This window comes from Gordionus sp. m RMFG-2023, chromosome 3 (assembly GCF_954871325.1).
Source record: "Gordionus sp. m RMFG-2023 chromosome 3, tfGorSpeb1-WG-v2, whole genome shotgun sequence".
Taxonomy (NCBI): domain Eukaryota; kingdom Metazoa; phylum Nematomorpha; class Gordioida; order Chordodea; family Parachordodidae; genus Gordionus; species Gordionus sp. m RMFG-2023.
In genome coordinates, this window is record NC_088777.1 from 14,901,668 (window position 1) to 14,921,734 (window position 20,067).

Here is a 20,067-nt window from a genome sequence, read left to right on the forward strand (position 1 = left end):
AATCAATATTTATTCTTTATAATATCGAATATTTTATAAAAATAAATATTAAAATTGATTTGTTTGGAATAAGTATAATAATATAATAAGATAATTATATAAATTAATAGTTTTTATAAAATTTTAATTTTATACTAGAACTTATATATCAAAATAAAAAAAAACAATTTAGAATTAATTTTTCAATTTATACAATAAAGTTTAAGAATTGGATAGCTCCAAATGCATTAAATCATTTTATAAATTCATAAAATATGCGATATTTATATTTCTTTCAAAAATTAAGTAGACAAAATAATTTATGATTCTAAACATAAAATATATGAACCTTTTATATATTTCGATAATGAATACGTTCTTTTAATGCAAGAAGTTTTATTAACTGAATTATTTTTTCAAACTAGAGAGCAAAATCCAATTCTAGACCAGGGATATAAAACTTTGATTAATATATATATATATAATAATATATTAGTTCATTTAATGTTAAAATAGTTATAAATAATTTAAGCTTATAAAATGATATAAGTGCAATTTACAAAATAAATAAAGATTTCATTAAAAAAATAATATTTAAAAATATAGAAATGCTAGGTAGATATGAGCATATATAAACATTTGTGCTAAATAAAAATATTTAGGTAAATCTTGATTATTACAATATATTTTATATCAAAAATTATTGGAAAACATTTCAAAATTAGTATCTGTATATTACAAAAAATGAGTGAATTAAAAGCTTTTATAGATTTTACTAGGGAAAAAAATTAGAAAAGGGCGTGTAAATAAATTTTTAAAAAACGATTAAAATATTACTATTGTCGATAATAAAAATAATTACACGAACTTTTCAAAAATTTTGATGAAATTCATTGAGAGCTTTGATAGGAGCTTCTCTCCTCTTGTTAGAGCCTCTCCTAATGATAGCTCTATTGCCTTCTTCGGTTAAACTCCTTTCCGAAAATCTACATGCGTAAAATAAGGTTCAATATGAAAAAATCAATAACTTACTATTTATTTAAATTAACTAAGCTAATATTTTGGGAACTTAAGATATCACCCAGGTAAGCAGAAATAACTATTTCTAACTAAAAAAAATAGTTATTGGGAGAGCTTAGATTAGAATTCCTAACTAAGATGGGGCAATAATAAATCTTTCCAAGGATTTAAAATAATTTGGTCAATCTTATCAAATAAATTATGAGCATAAAAATATAAATATTTTTATATTATATAATATAACATTACTTGGTCCCTCATTTATTTAACTAAATTTCTTGTTATTTATTTCTTACTTATAATTATAGTTGAGTAATTACTATATTTTTAGCCTTTTAAGTCAATATTTAGCTGGCTAAAAAATCGGCTACCGAGTTTTTAACCGAAAAATATCATTTTTATCAGAGTTTTTCTTAAAAATATAGCCGCTCATATTTGAAGGAAACCAATATAAATTAAAATGCTTTAATTTTAACGGATTTTCTCTGACACGCGCTTGTAGCTGACATTCAGCCATTAACCAACTATACTTATTATACATTTTATAACTTACTTGTCAACTCTGATCAAAGGCTTTTTTTCTGGCGGCTTCATTCGCCAAACGACGGACAGGACCCTATGGCTTTTGTTGCTGTACTTGGTAGACGCTACGTATGACGATTTAACGATCAGTACCACCGTGTTCATGAGATTCTTCGAGGTCGTAATCAAAGAAGTGACGCTGTCCAACTTTAAAATAAACAATAATTTTTAAAATAAGACACTTATTTGCTTAACAAAATATAAGATCCATCAGGATTCAGAATATCTCAATTTTAATAAAAATATGATTTACCCGAAATGTACTCCAGTAATCACACTGTAAACTTTAGAAAATTTTGCTATGAACCTTTGTGTATTTAAAAAAAAATGTATATAAAAAATTTATACAATTAATAAAAATTAAGAGTTCAAAATTTCATGGCAAAATTGACTGAGATTCACAGTGTGGGTACTTTACACATGGACTAAATTTTCGTAAAAAATCACCTTTAGCAAATGATTTTAAATGGAGAGATTACAAATCCCTGATTATGGTACACTATTAAATAATGAAAGGAAATGTTACCCCTGAAACCACGATCTCGCCTCCTACGTTGGTCACATCAGCCTTAACCTTCGAGGTTATCGCCAATTGCTGACAATACAGGTCCAGCCTCTGCAAATAAGCAAGCAGGTCTTGCTTGGTAGTTGATTCGGGACAAGTATCTGCTATAGCGCGTGCCAGTTTATCGAGACCTTTACCCACTTCACTGATCTTTTGGGCAGCAGAGATGACGTCCATGGTAGATTTAAGAGGTCCTCGGCCCCTATAAAATGCGAAATGTATGCCTTTATATCTCGATCTCTTTATTCAATTATATATATTGGATATCTTATCCATCAAAAGAAGATGTGTTTCTGTTTAGCAATGACGCTATTAGATCGTTTTGGAAACCTCATTTCTCTGACAAACCTTTTCTTTCCTTTTATGCTTAGTCAATTTTTTCTTAATCCTCAGTATTTGTATGCAAAGTAGGTGTACCTCGTGAAATCGGTCATCTCCATCATAATGATGCACATTCGCTTAGCAATGACGACAATATCGTTTCCGGAATCTTCCCATTTACTGACTTCCCTGTCGAGTATAGCCTTTTGTTCACGGAAAGATTTGATTTCCATCTGTATCTTGGCCTTGGCCTCGTCCGGTAGCTGTCTCATTATCGCCTTGACGCGTATGTTTCACAAAATAGAAAATAAAATAATTTTATAGATATTGATTTTTTTAACCTTAGTACTTGTAATATTTAAAAAATTATGGGATGGGGTTTAGATATTTAGGCAGTTTTTATAAAATAAATTTAAAAAGGAACAAGAGTGATATTTTTATAATCTCTTTTTCCAGTATTATATTTTTTTAATATAAGGGAGACGGGATAGTGTTATCCCGATGTAGGTATTATCAAATTTTTAAAATTAATATACCTTGAGATTTGAAATTTAAACCATAAATTAATTTTAATAAAATACTCAAATGATTCTAAAAATAATGTGCAAAAATATGCTCATAAAATTTTTTAAATGCAAATTAAATTTTTACACCTCAATAACTTCTATTTTTTTACATTTTTACAAATAAAATAAAAGTTACTCTGATTAAATATTAATTCTAAATGATAAAATAATCTCAACTTAATCATGCAAATTTAATATCCTGAAATTAACTTTTATTAAATATGAAGACCTGGAGCAGATTATGAAGGAATGTATTGGCCATTTTTAAGTAGCCATGTATTTTAATAAAAAATCCAAATAATTTATAAGAACACCACAAGCCACGAGCTTATTTAGGGTTATGAATGACAATATGAAGATCGCTGGTTTTTAAAAAATTATATGACAGTTTTGAGTGACAACAGGTTCCAGATGACAGATTATAATATGAGTGAACCTGATTTAACATATTTGACAATGTATTATCATTTATTTACTTCTATAAAATAATTAATAAAGTCTAAAAACAAAGAGGAGCTATTATAACATGCACAGTAAAGGGATTAAAGGAACCCCGGATGTTTTTCATAATCCTTAAATTCTCACTTTTTAAATTTAATAATAATAAAAAAAAACTAAAATATTTTTTCCTTAAATATTAATTTCTAGGATATATGTATAGAATAAAACTGTTTAAATATATTGAGAAATCTTCAACTTTTTATTTATAGCCCATCAATTTTTGATGGATAATATAAACCAGGTGTAACGTGTGAAATTAAAACCGTGAGATTTTGTTAATACTGTGAAAGTGAAATCATGAGATTTTGTTTTATCGCTTCAAATTTCAAAATCTCACGGCTATTCAATATTTCAAAATCTCATGAATCTTTTTAAAATTTAACATTATAAATTTTAATATACTTAATAGCAGGGATGTGAACCTGGACCCGGACCCTGAACCCTCGTATTTTGGCTGAACCCGGACCCGGACCCTTTAAAAAGTGGAGGGTCCAAGGGTTCAGGGTGTTAAAAATTTTTAACATAAAATTTTTTTTTTAATTTGTAAAAATATAATTTTTAAAAAATAATATAAAATATTTATAATTTTATTAATTTTTAAAAAAATAATATAAAATTTTTATAATTTCATTAATTTTTAAAAAATAATATAAAATTTTTATTAATTTTTAAAAAATAATGTAAAATTTTTATAATTTTATTAATTTTTAAAAAATAATGTAAAATTTTTATAATTTTATTAATTTTTTTCGTGGAATCTCCCTAAAATAGTCACTTTAAAACTATAATTGATAAAGCAAGGGATGTTGTAAAATATTTAAGAACTCCCACAATTGTTAGAATATTAAAATCCATGAAAAGGTAAATGGCAATTTTAGATTGCACAACACGTTGGTCCTCTATGTGTATGATGCTAGAGCGATTATTAAGTTTGAAAGATTTCTGTAATGATTTTATCATAGGAGCATGTGAAATCATTTTTTCAGAAGATGATTAGAATCAAGTAAAAGAGCTTACTAGTGTGCTGGTTCCTTTAAAAATAACAACATTAAGAGTGCAAGCTGAACAATTATGTTTATCGGATTTTTATGGCATATGGTTAAGATGTCGATTAAAGTTAGGGAGATTAACAAGTTCTTTTTCAAATGAAGTATTAGAAAATACGAAAATAAGAGAGCAACAATATTTATAAAATAGTGTTGTATATGCTTCGATATATTTAGACCCGCAATATCAGGTTTTATTAAGTAGTGAGCAAAAACAAATGGCTATAGACCATCTTGAAGATTTATGGCATACCCTAAACTCTATTATTAAACAATACATTGGTGGTTACAACAATATCTACTGGTTGTAACGATAACAATGATAATGACAACGATATTGATGATCTGGAAATTTTACTATTAGATAGAGAAAAAAAATTAAATTATCATCTGATAGAAAGGAGCAAAAAATATCTATTGTATCTTTAATAGAAAAGTTCTCGGAAGTTATGAGAATAAATAGAGATGCAAACATTTTAAAATTCTGGGAGGAAAATTCTTCAATATATCCAGAATTATATACCTTTTCTAGAATCGTCATGGCTGTACCGGCGACACAAGTACAATAATTTATGTATTATAAAAATGACTATCTATTTTAGGTAAGCGTAGAACGTGGATTTTCATCGTTGATTAATTTACGTGGAAATCTGAAGGATGATATTTTAGAAGATATCATGATTGTGCGATTGAATAAAATATTTAAAATATAAATTATCTCATTTCGAATTATAAATGTGTATATATTGAAGTATAATAAAAAATGAATGAAAAAAAGTCTTATTTTTGAGTCATTATTTTTATGTTTCCTCTGAACCCGGACCCGAACCCTGGACCAGGGTCCTTTTTAAATTTATTACCGGACCCGGACCCTTTTTTTTTGTCGAAGGGTTCACATCCCTGCTTAATAGCTCAAATTGTCTCAAATTTAAAACAGATTTGAAATAAATTTATGATTTGCAATATAACCACAGAGATGATTAAAATGATAAATAATTATATTTTGCATGAAATTTTTTTTATAAAATATAAATTTTAAATTTATGTATAAATAAATTCATATCAATATAGTTCTTCATCTATTTTCTAATTCTTTCATTGAATTTTTTTTATAAGATGCCAAAAATTCAAATTAATTGTACAAAAAAAAATATATAGATAAATTATCTTTAAAATATTATTTTTAAGCATTTGAATTAATTCATAGAATAATTTTTGTCGAAACCCAGGATGGCCGAAATAAAATACCACTTCTTTTTGGATAATTCGTATTTACATATATTTCAAAAAAAATATCCCACAATTTTTAATAATTATTTATTATAATCTAAAGGTAAACAAAATATGTATTGCTCAAATATAATTATATTTTAAGATTAGCCATTTAGGTAAAAAAAATTTCTTATTGTTTTTTGCAGCTTAAATAGGGTGGGTACTGATTTTTAGAGGGTAAAGTAGAATTTTAAGAAGGGTATACATCTAGTAAATTTTCTGTCATGTAGAAGCATCTATTGCATACTATTTTTTGTCATTAAATTAATGTCGATAGAGAAAATGTACCTTGTTAAGGAAATCTGAGGAGGAAATGTTAAGGTGCCTATGGATAGCTATGGGATCGGAGTCTCTTGTTTTAACTTACTAAATCAGGCCTGATTCTAGCTTTACTCATTGGACAAAAATATTGGAAGGGGAGTTAAAAAAAATTTTAACATCATAAAACGAATATTTGTTATTTGAACATAAAATTGGAATAACAATGATTTATTAGAAAAATGCCAATATTTAAATATAATTATGATCAAATATGTTTATAAAATTAGATGGAAGATGAGAATTTACTTATAACTTTAAAGAAATTAGTTGATTTAATGATTTTACAAATAATATGTATAAACGTTGATTCAGTTTAATTGTGTTTGTATTGTATACTTGTTAGGGATTTAATTATAAAATATATGAAATTAAGAAAATATTTATAACTATAATACAATTGATACTATGTATGATCAATGATTGAGCAGTGTAAAATTAATAAAAGTAAAGCGTAAATATAATTTTCGAGATATATTTCAAAATGCCTTAAAAACATTTCCATTTTCATTCCTAATAAAACCAAGTTACCCTTTCTTATATAACTATTCGAATGTTTATCTGATTTAATAATTCCCTTTAATGATGAAAAAGTTGACTAACAACTTGGCGTGGATGATCTAAACTGAAGTCATAAATTTGTAATACATTTAAAAATGCATTTTTGTATGGTTATAAAGATTTGCCAAAATATGATGTAATATAATCTTTATAATTTTCTAAACTTTTAATAAATAACTTTTTAACAGTCTCTTCATTTACTAATCACTCTTAAGTAATATTGTTATCCAAAAAGGTAATATGTATAAAATGGTCATTTGTTAATTAGTTTATATAAAAAAAAGTTGGAAAAATCTTTTGGTCTTAGGATCCCCTTCTTCCGGGTATACTGCAATTATCATGTTTTTCAAGGCCCCTTTTTCAGGAACTTTCTTCCAATTGTTTTGGTTATAGATCTTATAAAGAAAGCAAAGATCTGTTATTAATTATTCAACACATTCGTATTTATAAAACTTTTAAAAAAATCTTCTTTAGTCATTGCAGTTTTTTGAGTGATGTTGGCCTATTTGGTAATACCTGATTTAGATCAGTTGGTTCTAAAATATTTGAAATAAGAATAACTAAAAGATCTAACTTTTTTTTTGTTTTTAGAAGTTCAGGCTCATTTTCCTTCTGGATCTTTCCAAATCATTTTCATCTTCATCCACCAAATTAACTATGATTTTTCATTACAATATGGGGTGCAATTGGCGCTATTAGGTATTTCAACTAGTGTTGTTAAAAAGGATTTATAAAAATGGCCCGATTAAATATTAGTCAAAATAATATTATGTAAGCTTGGAGATTTTGCTCATTGGGCAAGGCTTGAACCTCAATTTCGAGATTCACATAATATTATTAACTAAAATCTTAATCGAGCCGTTTTTATAAATCGACTAAAATCGAGCTTATTAGCAACTAATTTCAGCAGACGTGAATTGATTTTTTTTAAACTGATAATAATTTGAACAGCAATTATTTTTCTCCTATTACATTCTTATTTTAAAAAATTTCCAGAAACCAAACGAATTTCAAAAAAAATTGGGAGGGGGGAGGAGGTGTAAATATTATTTTATTTATTTGGGGGGAGGGGGGTGGGTAGGCTTAGAATCGGGCCTGAATTAACTTAAACATGTATTACAATATTATTCTACAAATTTCATTCATTGCATAAATTGGAATATTAGTAAGGATCCCTTTTCTTTCCATCTAAACTAATTACAATTATTAAAAATGAAAAATAATAGTAATATTCATATATTGCCAAGGTAACATTCATGATTATTGATTGGAGCCTATCCATTTTCTGGATCAATTTACCCATACACTTTTTGGTATAAAATATAGACTAAAAATATAAAATATGAGATATAAATTACAGACTAAAAATAGGCGACATCGGGCTTTTAGATATAATATTTAGTTTCGTTTAGATAATTAAAAAAAGCAAAACAATTATATATATTAAAAATAGAAATTATATTATATCCTATACTTTATCGCTTATTGATGTTTATTGATTTTATATCTCCCATTTATTCGACCTAATAATCTAAAAATATAAAGATGAGCTCTTGAAATGAAACATTATATCTCTTGAAAAAACATTATTAAAATATTATTCTAAAACATATAATTAAATATTGTTTTATAACAATATTGTCTCTATATTATAATGTTAAAAATTTTTAATTCATGTCATGAAAATTTTTACTTTAGATTTATCACTTCAAAAACATTTGGGCCATTTATATCAAGATCTCACAACCCAACCTGTGATTTTGATGGTGTGAGATTTCGAAATTTCACATATTACTTTCACACGTTACACCGGTCTTCCTTACACAATAATTTTTATTTGCCCCTTTCCCATTTTTTAAATATTTATAGTAAAAGTGGGTGGCGGCCAGACCCGAAAGCTGCACGTCGGCCAAAAAAATTTTCGGCCAGAACAACTGCAAAATATTTTCACGGGTCGCTGAAGTTCCTAAATGAGCGCCCCACTCTCACAGAAGCAGAGTCCTAATAAGAGTTTATATATAAGTAATTTTGACCTTTTTATTTTTTTGGTAAAAGAGGGTAAGATTTTGAGGGGGGCATATTTTCGAGGGGGTAATATTGTCATTGATTTCGAGGTAAATATGCAAATTTTCGTCTCCCCACCCTCTCCCAATTAAAATTCCTAGTTATGGCCCTATTTCTATTAATTATAATTTTAAGACAAAATAATATTTATATTATGAATTCAAAATGTATAAGCAATACGATTTCGCTGAAAATACAAAAATGCGAAACTAAATGACTTGTGAAAATTCATAACACAGGCCCAAGATTTAAATAATCGTTCGATAACAATATTTGTTGTTATTTCCTCGTTTTGATTATATGCCATATAAATATAACACAGATGATATGGCAATAAATGGGTATTTTATAATGAACATAATGACATGTGAAGTGTTATTATTTTACCCAACACTAACCAGATTGATATTACGATAATAACATGTTAACTTAATAAATTAAGTAAATCAACTCCGACTAACCCTATCGTTCGCGTTCGATATCGCCATAGTATCTTTGCCATGTCTCCCTGCCTCTTCGAAACCTTTTCCGTAATGCTCTTCCTCGTTTTCCTCATAAACGGCTTCGTTGTACTCGTCGTACATGTCGTAGTAAAGATTGTTCTCTTCCCTATTAGGAGAAGCGGGGGATGTTAAAAGAGAGCGCCTTTCCGTGCTCTCCCGGACGTCTCGTACACCATCCAGTAGGCAACGGTTGGCCTCGATAAAGTCGTTATCCAATGCGTCGGGGATTTGAATGACGTTATTGTCGGATGGATCGGAATTAAGTCGCGGGTGATCACCTAGGTAAGCGAGTGCTGTTCGAACCCGGTCCGAGAAGAAGGGTATCACTATATCGTATATACGTTTAGAATATTTTTAAAAATCGAAAGAACGGAAGGTTAGTGAACGGCAGGAAATAAAAGAATCAAATCGAAAAGAAAGATAAAGATTTTACAATAAAGTTTTAAGTAAAAAATTGATAATAGAAAAAGATGTTGTCTCACATTGATTCCTAAGCGTATCGACGCAGCCAAGGACCCTGTCAGCGTGGGCCCCTTGTTGAGCGCCGTCCATTTCGGCGCTAACAACCTCACATACCCTCAGAGTCCGACCCCGGATAGCGCCGGCTGATCGGTCCAACCGGTCTGGATCCGCGTTTCGGAAAGCTTGAATACAGGCATCCATGTCTTCCAGTATGTGGTTCTCTGGTAAGTTATTTGTAGGTGGTGAATTAGAAATATATTTTATTTTCTTTGTATTATTTTAATCTTTTTATATTCTTACTCTTATTTGTAAATAAATTGTATTTTCTTTTTTATTTTCTTTCATTTTCTATTTTTTCAAAAAAAAATTGGCAAAAAAAGTTTAAATATTATTTATTTTATTTTTATCTGCCAAGATTTCCAAATATTACATGTAAACCGAATTGAATCTCCTCAAATTACCAGAAACTGCCAAAAAGTCCTGAACCGTTGTTATATCATCTACGGCCTCAGTCAGAATCCTCACTTGGGTTTGCCAGGCTGTACTGAAGGCCTTGAAATTTTCCTTGGCTGGCTTCGAATTGGGTCGGAGGGCCACGATTTTGGCGGCGTTCACAACTTGTGGGTACAGGCTCGTGAGTTCCCGGGAGGCAAGCCTAACCAATTGAACCCCTTCTGCGTGGGTGGACAGAGAACAAGCCAGATCCGCTACCTAATAAATTATACAAAAAAAAATAAGATTTGTGCTTGCTTTTTTTCAAATTAGATGTATGCGCCCAGCCGATATTTTACTTTCCTTCATAATTACAATTTTTCTTTCTATCTCTAATCCCCCCCCCCCTTACCCTTTTTGCATATTATGTATACGCATTAAAACTAGGTTTTATATTTTATAAAAAAAACCTGAATAAGCTTTTTGGCATGTTCTTCAAACAAATCACAAGCCCTCTTAATTTCGGCCTCGCTTCCGCCTTCCGTAGCAGCTCGCGCTAAAATTAGAAGAGGAACTCCAGTTTCGAGGAATGAATCAGACACGTGATCTACAACGGCTCGCTTAAGTTGGGCTTTCAACTCTTCGGCAGTGCGGTCCAGTTTTTGGTTGTTCTATGAGATGTATATTTTTAATAACGCAGGAAGATTAGGGAGGTGTATTAGAGACGAAAGAAAATAAAATGAAGGAAGAAATTAGAAATAAATAGAGAGAAAAAAAAGGAGGAATAATATAAAATAAAAATTGAATGAATGAATAAAAAGAAAACTATTTTATTGCTGTTTAGATAAAAAAATTTAAAAAAATTATAGGAATAAAAAAAAGAAAATATGATTAACCTTATCGCCGTCCTCCCCCATAAATTCGGTCAGCAATTCTTGCAAAGCTTCCCTGACCCTGTCGCAACCTTCCAGAATTCGATCCCGAGTTTCGTCCCTGGTGGAAGGTGATTGAGCTATACCCATGGCGCCCGATATAATATCTTCAAGCGTTGATTGTAATTGATAGTGTGCCGATTTGTGAGGAGTTTTAACCGATGTTATAACCAGGTTAGGAGTGACCGAGATTTGTTGCTATTAGATATATATATATATACAGGTTGGCAAGATTAAATAATAAAAATCCAGATTTAATTTAATTCTCTTTATTTAGGTTTGCTTATTTTAATTTTATTATAAAATTTGATTTAAACCAAAAAATTCCTGATTTAATCAAAAAATGGTTTATATTTATTTTCCCTAGATACCTATATATAACTCATAACATAATCCAATAGCGAATGAAAAATGAGGGATTTTAAGAATTGAGTAAAAATGGGCAATGTGGTATTACAACAGTTTTCTATTATTTTTACACAAATCTAATAAAATATTTACATTATTCTTAGGAATCTTTATTAGCTCAACTTAGTTGCGCCAGGTATTTTTATATTTTTTTTGTTCATTTTCAGGAGTAAATATTATGGTATTTAATATTAAATAAAATCATGTGTAATTGTAAACTTAAAAATTTTATGTTTACGTTAAATTAAAATCGAGTGGTATACTCGTTAAGAAAATCTAATAATTTTAATCCAGACGCTTCAGTGTTTTTTAAACTTCATTAAAGATATAAACAGTTACCTTTCTATCAATCATTAAAAAATAAACAGTTTTCGAAAACACTCCTGCTTTAAATAAGATTCGAACTTAGGAGATATACCTATATATTTATTTCATAGCTGGTTGTGAAGGATTATCTCTTGTCCAAAAACCCTTCTTTTTCAATTTTATTCCCATTAACATTCCTTTCTAACACATTTTCCCATATTTTAGCTCGTCCATCCCCTCAATAATAAGTATCATCTAACTCCAGCTGAGTTGAGAATTCTAAAGCATTGACCTTATAATCAAGCTCACAAAAAAAATAATCATCTACTAGAAAAGAACAAAAAACAAATCGCACCTAAACTTTGAAACAGAATTACCCAAATACTAGAACATCTGGAATGGTTTATTGACATAGACTACATCATTTACCTTCTATTTCTGACCATATTAATCAATAATCAGGCAAAAAATTCTATTGATCAAACAAAAAGTAATAAAAATTTTAAAGAAAATAATATAGATAGAAAGGGTAGTAAAATGAAAATAAACTTGAAATCGCTCAATAGCAGCGGCCAAATCTCCTATCTTCCCGCCAGAACTTCCTCCCTTGTTTCCGTTATTTTGATCATCGTTCCTATCGTGAGATCCCCGATTTGGCGGTAGTTTGCGTGAAAGGCTTAAATTCTGAAAATTTTCATCGCAACTTTCGCTGGAATCCTCTTCCAGAAAGCGGGTCATCTTGTCTATCAAATCTATGGCTTTTAACATTTCGTCCAAAACGTAGTCCCTGTTAGACTTAGCTGCACTGATCTCGGGATGTCTCAAATAAGCCTTTTTTAGAAAAATATATCAAAATCTCTTTTTTTTATTATATCAATCAATCTGTCAGTCTGTTTTTTTATTTTCGTTTTTTATCCTTCTATCCATTTTTTTTTCTTTTTTCTTTCTTTCTTTCTTTCTTTCTTTCTTTCTTTCTTTCTTTCTTTCTTTCTTTCTTTCTTTCTTTCTTTCTTTCTTTCTTTCTTTCTTTCTTTCTTCTTTCTTTATAAAGTCATGAATAATTTGGTTGAAAGATTTTTCGCTAAAGTTAGTTAATCTGAGAAGTTGTTTAGTGTATATTTGGCAAAATATTTTTTAAAATTTAAAATATGCATTAATAAAAAATATAATTGCCGTTTTAATTACAAACAAAAAAAACTTAATTATTTAAAATATGGAAGATTTTAAAGGGAAAAATTAAGAAACTAACCTTGGTAGTTGTAAACAGCATATCCCGATTCTTTTTAAGGGAGGCGCGGGCCGAAGCCATGCAGTCCCTAACCTTGGGATTTTTAAGATCTTTTTGCCTTTCCCCAACTTTTTCGTATAAATTTTGGATGTTTTGACCTAAAATGGCGAATCTGTCGATAAATTCTTGTTGAGTGCTAACGGTTCTCATGTGTTGTAAATCTTGTTCCACCTTTTTTAAAAAAATACGCATTGTTCAAAAAAATGAAGTTGTAAAATGCAGGTAGGAGGTCCCAATCATATAGGTAGTAGTTTTATTTAGAAAAATAAAATAATACATGTTTTTCTTACATTGAGGTTTTTAGTTTCTAGAAAATCTTTGCGTGGCTTGGTTCGGATATTGATGATTTAAAAAAAATGACTATAAAATAATAACATATGAGATTTGCAATGTGAATGCCGGAAATGATCGGTTAGGCTTAGGCCATACCAAAGCGTTCTAGCTGAGCGCATAGGGGTTTAAAAATAACAAGTCAAAAATCGAGCGTTGCAAAAATATCATTTCAAAAAATTTGGACATTTCGAGAGTTTGCCATTTTAAAAATTTTATAATCTACTTACTAAAGTGTACAAATTCTAAATAATTTCCATATTTTATTAAATATATATTATATTATATATTTATAACTAGATATTTATCGTTTAATTTTTTTTTATCTTGCCTACCAAACGTTCGAATGTCAGAAAGCTCTACCTTGCGATTTTAAATTTCAACAAAATAACCATATAATTTTGATGAAAATCTTAATAGCCAAAGAGAGCTTCATATTAAAAAAATGATTATAACATTTTTTTAAATTATTGCATAAATTCAAGAAATTATACATTATGCTAAAGGGTTTCAGTTATAAATAGAATCAATTTATCAATATTTTAATAAATATATTTGAATAAGATACTTTTTTGAGTCTTTTAAGCAGATTATACATATCAACCATATCCGCAACGATCAGTAGCCTGGTAACAGATGAAAGTAAGGCTCTAGCAGATTTAACCATAGATGCCCTCTTAAGTGAACTGCAGGGATCGTCGGCAAATTCTCGAGATGCCTCACTCATTATTTGACCATTTAATTTTACCTAATTTAAAAAATACAAATTTATATAAAAGAAAAACAGCCTATATATAACCTAGAGTTAATTAAGAATTTAATTTGAGAGGGATGGGATGGGGAGCTTGATTCAGTTTAAACGTGTTAACTATGAGTAAGACACTGTATATTAACACCAGCCAGCGGTTGTGCAGGAAAATTGGCATGCAATTAGGATAAGAGTTATATAGAATATGAAGCATAATAAATTTATTTATAAGGTAAAATATATTAGAACAAAAGAATAAAAAGGTTAGTAGAAATTTATTTAACCAGATAATTGGATTTGATTTTAAGATATTTTTAAAAAATGATCTTGTCATTAGTAAGTTTTATGAATTTTTTCATGTTGATATTTATATCCATAATGTCCAAGATCTGCAAGACCAAAATGATTTATAGTTGCCATATTAATTATTTTTCCAGTTATTATTTTTCCCCCAGTTTCGATTTCCTCAACATAAATATTTTCTCATTATTAATTTTAGGTCATAAAAATTTCTATTAATATTAATGAAACTTGTAGTTGTCATTTATTTTATTATAAGTTTATTCTTTATAATAAAATTAATTAATTCAATTAAAAAAATTTTAAAGTAGATGCTCTCTTCTACATTTGTTTAGAAATTATTAGATGATCTTTTTTTCTAATTATCAATTTAGGGTTAAATGTTGGTTAATTTTTTTTAAATTATAAATGTCAATTATTATTTTGGGTAGTGATCTGCATTCGGCTTATTATTTTAAGCCCAGCTCGGCCCGAAATTTTTTTTACTTATCTAGAAAAGCCAGACCTGGAATAAAAATTATTTGTTTGCCCGGCCCTATCCGAATCTATTTAAATATAGAAAAATTTGATATTTTTTATTGTAAAAAAAAATATTATATAAATAGAATATATTAGGGCCTTATTTCTTGCAAGAATTTTATAATATATCAATTTTGACAAAATGTAATGATATTATGTTTAAAAATTTAAGCTCGACTCGTCCCAGTTTTTTTTAAAAAATTTTAGGCCCGATCCAGCCCGAAAATTATTTTTAAAAAATAGTCCGGCCGTGATTTAGAGAACTCTAATTTTGGATATTGGCCATTAGTTAACATTAAATTGAAAAGTGCCTCCTCTGACTTGATTATCAACCCTCTCAGAAGCGTTAATATGCCATCATTGTCCTGACATAGTCTAAGTGGCTTCATAGTTGATTCCCAACCATTAGAGTTGTTTAAAAAGTTAAGTATGTAAGAATCTTTTTAGACAATGTGGAAAAAAAAATTCAAAGCATATAATATCATGTCAGTTATGACAAAATAGAGAATTGAAAATAAAATCATAAATTGTTCTATTTATATATTGAATTATATTTAATACATGTAAAATGTGGCCAGAATAAATATCCCTGAAGATATTCTAAGGAATCTGACCCCGAAGGTAGGGTATTGGACCTTAACATTTGCATATAATATGGAGTATACATATTACACTTTAAGTCACCCAATTAAAATAAGTTTATGCACTAAGTTACACAATATTTAACCCTCTGCTCCAGTGGCGTAGCCAGGAATTTTCAGCTGCGGGGCCAACTTTATACCTAAGGAGACCAATATATTTTTGAAATAAAACAAATAGTTTCAACGAAATTTTTTGCTATTTTTATTAAAAATTTGTAAAAGACCATTATTATTTTTATTAGCATAAATGAATTAAAAACTAAATTATGTATTTATTTACTATGAGTTATTAATAGTAAATTTTGTTTACATCGATCTTTCATCGATTCTCTAGTGCTCGATACTCTTTTTAGTGTAGAGAATAAGATCTGACAAAAAGCCGTTGTGGCTGCTGAGTAACATTTATAAAATTCTTTAAATGCAAGATATTTTTTTATACATAATATTTACTATTTCTAAAATTGTGTTTCTTTAACTTCTGCAGCTATTAATACATTTGCCATTTTCATTTCATGATTTAACGTTTGCATATTTAAGTTTGATAATGATATCTGATATAAAATAATCAGGGTCAAGTGGCATTAAAACATATTAGAAGATTATAATCATCTTGTGTAAATCTATCTAAACACGATTTACAAGGTAATCAATAATTTTATAATTCTTTCAAATTGCAATTTGGTTTTGACTAAAAAATCTTGAAGATTTGTAGGTGTTTTATGTACCCTTCATGATTTTTGAATGATATTAAATTTTGTTATAAGTTTCTCAGCCTTACTTAACAAATCAAAAGAATTATCACTTCTTTTATTTTTTTAAATATTGTGGCATTAATACAATTTTTAGCATCCACTATATTAGTACCTACTTATACTTATTTAGTGAATCTATTGTTATTAATACCTCATAAATTAAAATGGTGAATATAATGTAATTTATATTAATGCATTGAAATAAAAGAGCAGAGGCTTCAACTGAATCAATGGAAACCTCTGAGTTGAGATTTCTATTAGAGAAGTAAAATATACTTCACCAATAGCCCCAAAATTCTTATAAATGATACGAGATGTTTCTAAATGACTAGTCCACTTCTGATCTAAAAGTAAGAGTATGGATTGTATAATTATAGGATATATTAAAAAGCTTAAAAAAATTATACAATGCATTAGATAAATTAAAAAATTAGAAATGATAACAATATTATTATACCAATTTTGAACCACAAAATGTAACTTGTGGTTGTATTAATATATATAATAGATTTTTTTATAAATTTTTTTGATACATGTTTGTGCCTTCTCATTATGACCAGAATGTTTGCAGATCATATGTCTGGCTTATTATATTCAATAATTTAGTATTTAATTCATTAAGTTGCTTTAAAATACAATTAATACTTATAGCAGAAAGACATTGTAAATTATGATTTTTTAAAAATACCTTGGATTTCTCGACAAAAAATATAATGCTAAGGTCTTTACTATAAATAAGATAAATTATATTTTTCTAAAAATTTTATTGTATTTTCTTTTAATAGTGAATTAAAATTCAATCACAAAAATTTTTTTTTGATTGGGAGCCAAATATTTTTTCAGATGAGTCAGGTTTGGAGGTCATAAAATTTTTGGGGTGTCTTCCCCCCCCATGTGGCTGCAGACCTGCTCTGCTCATAAAAAATAAAATAATTTAAATTAAATCAATATTTCATATTTTAAATAACATTTATATATAAAAATAAGGGGCAATATGAATTTGTAAGAAGGTAATAAAAGAAAATAAATTTTTAATAAATATTAAGTGACCAGTCACCAACAATTGCCTTACATATTAAAATAATGAAATACAAAAATAAATTGATTTTTGCCTAGTAATTTATATATAACATATTCAAGAATCTATTTTCTTAAAATATCTATTTTAGCATTGTATCATTTTAATTTGTGTCTTTGGAAATCAACTGATGATTTTAAAAAAAATGAACTAAATACACTACTTTAAATTATTTTTAATACTAAATACAAAAAATATTGTGCATATTTAACAATAATTTCAACTAATTGTTCCTTACCTCATCTAAAGCTTTCATTATTTCATTGCTGGCCTCTGGGTTGTCTTTTGCAATAGTTTTCCCATTTTCAATAAATAATTTAAATGCTTCTTCAACAGTAGCAACTAATACTACAGCCTTTTTTGAACAACCTTTTTTTTTGTTAGAAAAACCATTTGAATTTACCAAAGTTGTCACCTAATACAGAAAAAGTTACAATTTTTATAAAAATTAAATAAATTGACTTGAATAACCAAAGGCTCAAGTGCTTTTTCAACCGATCTAGTTTTTATTTCTAAATTCTTAGGGTCCCATTTTAATTTGAAATCAAAATCAGCAACCATAATTTATAATTCATAAAAATCTGAACAATAGCGAATTCCTTTAGCAGGTGAGTTAATGTGAATTTGTGCTAAATTAATTAAAACATGTGATCATAAATTCTAAATCCTAGATTTTGACCGATAATGGTGTTGTAGGTGAATTATTTTATTTAATTAGAATTATCGTATTTTACAGGTAACTTTTAGTATTCTTAATTTAAAAATAATTGCAGTAGCGATTGCAACAGAAAAATATAAAATAAGCTAAGCAATATAGGTAACGAGAAAGATTGATGATACAAAAATTAATCATTATTTCAATAATTAATTTCATTTAATTATTTATACTCTATACATTTTGAGTTTCATATTTAAGGAAGTTGGAGTGATAACTATTTGTTCTGGAAATAAAAGACTATCTTGGCTATCCTTTTGAAGATATTCTATCAATTTTTTATTATAAAATGAATACAGGCGGGTCCCAGTGGGGCCAAATCCCCTCCCCTAAAGCTAAAAAATGCAGATGCCGGAGATATTTTTCAAAAATATTATTGTTTATATTAATTTATATTTGTTAATATTTATTTCTATCTCAAATATATATTTAATTACCTTTATTATCACATTCATAAGTTATTTTATCAATTAATTTCGATTTCAAGTTTTCCGGCGTTATATTTACTTATTATTTTCAAATTTTTAGGAACGTAATATTTATCTACCATTATCAAATTTCTAGTCAATAATTATTTCTGAAACTTATTGTCAAACAGGGAGAAAGAAATTACAACCTTGTCCAACGAGATAGAGTCTCCACCATCAAGCAGTAACAGCTTTTAGTTAGAAGAGCCTATTATTTAATATTACTGAAATATCACAATGGCCTGAAAGAAATATTTCCTCAGAAGCAAGAAAATTATTGGATTCAATGTTTATTCCAAATTTATTTTCTCATATTAGAATGTATTATTTAATTATACAACTATTTTATATATTACTTTTCAAAAACATGACATTGACTTGATTAAGAAAATGAGAATAGCGGGAAGTATTTTATTAGAACTCAAGGAAATTAGAGCTAATGTTGATGAAAATAGGAATTTTCCAGGGAATATTAATAAGTTTGAATGAAAACATAATAGGAATAACTTTAAAATGATTTTTACCTTTTTTTACCTTTTTTTTCCTTCTTTATATAGAATTTATTTGTTTCGTTTTATAATTTTTTTATTATTCATATTTTCGAAGAGAAAAAAATTCTTTAAAAAAATTTACGTAGTGGCGAGTCTTTTTTGCCAACCTAAAAACAAATTTTAGGAGAGTATAAAAAAATATATTTTATTATATATATATCTTTCTCTTTTTCATAAGGTATATATAACATTTTTACAAATTAAAATTAGAATATAATATTAAAAAGGTTAAGTTATAAAATAAAATTATAACTAAAATAAAATAAAAATATAAATTGAATTGTAAGCAGCGTCTACATGAGCGGGAGGGGTAGGAACAGTTTGCATCCTATTTTTTGGAGGGGGTAGGATAAATATTTTGGGGGGTTATCTATTGAATTTTGAGATAAAATAGGACAAAATTTATTGTTGTAAAAATTAATAATTTTATTATAGAACTATTATAATACAATTCATCGACCAAATCTATATATTGCAAACAATCATAAACATTGATTTCCAAATAAAACTTTCTGCTATCCTTTTAAATTACATTTAAAAGGTTTAGATATTTCAGCTAGCTCATAAAGTTATAATAATGAATTCATTGTAAATAATGGAAGATTTAATTGAATTTATTATCTAAAAAATAAATCCTTTATATTCACAAAATATCGATAGTTGGTAGTAGATATAGATTAATTTAAGTTATCCTTTATAAATTCTCTGAAAAGAGTATCATTATAATTAAAAAGGTGAAAATAATAATGGGAAAATATCGCCGTAGAAGGTGGCGGGATTTTTTAGGGGGGTAGGTAAAGGTTTTCGAAGGGGGTTTGCATCCAGTGAAAATTCTGTCAT

General features: G+C 27.7%; 1 protein-coding gene across 1 annotated transcript; it reads right to left on the minus strand.

The window, feature by feature from the left end:
* Window positions 1-420: 420 nt before the first annotated feature.
* Window positions 421-18,109, minus strand: LOC135927311 (catenin alpha-2-like). The gene is made up of 14 exons (XM_065463277.1): window positions 17,957-18,109; window positions 17,733-17,909; window positions 14,025-14,204; window positions 13,088-13,297; window positions 12,388-12,669; window positions 11,089-11,322; window positions 10,663-10,863; window positions 10,222-10,471; window positions 9,781-9,981; window positions 9,257-9,624; window positions 2,564-2,745; window positions 2,108-2,348; window positions 1,553-1,728; window positions 421-965 (listed from the first exon to the last, which is right to left on the minus strand). Exons 1-14 carry the CDS (start codon window positions 18,053-18,055, stop codon window positions 851-853), a joined length of 2,916 nt encoding a protein of 971 aa, XP_065319349.1. The 5' UTR covers window positions 18,056-18,109; the 3' UTR covers window positions 421-850.
* Between the last annotated feature and the right edge of the window lie 1,958 nt (window positions 18,110-20,067).

Bases quoted from the DNA above. Each gene is read 5' to 3' on its own strand.
- LOC135927311 (XM_065463277.1), bottom strand. From the start codon at position 18,055: ATGGTTGCTGATTTTGATTTCAAATTAAAATGGGACCCTAAGAATTTA. The intron at 13,298-14,024 runs GTATCTTATTCA...TTTTTAAAAAAG, and splicing joins TGCTTAAAAGACTCAAAAAA to GTGGAACAAGATTTACAACA. The intron at 10,472-10,662 runs GTTTTTTTTATA...ATAATTTATTAG, and splicing joins ATGCCAAAAAGCTTATTCAG to GTAGCGGATCTGGCTTGTTC.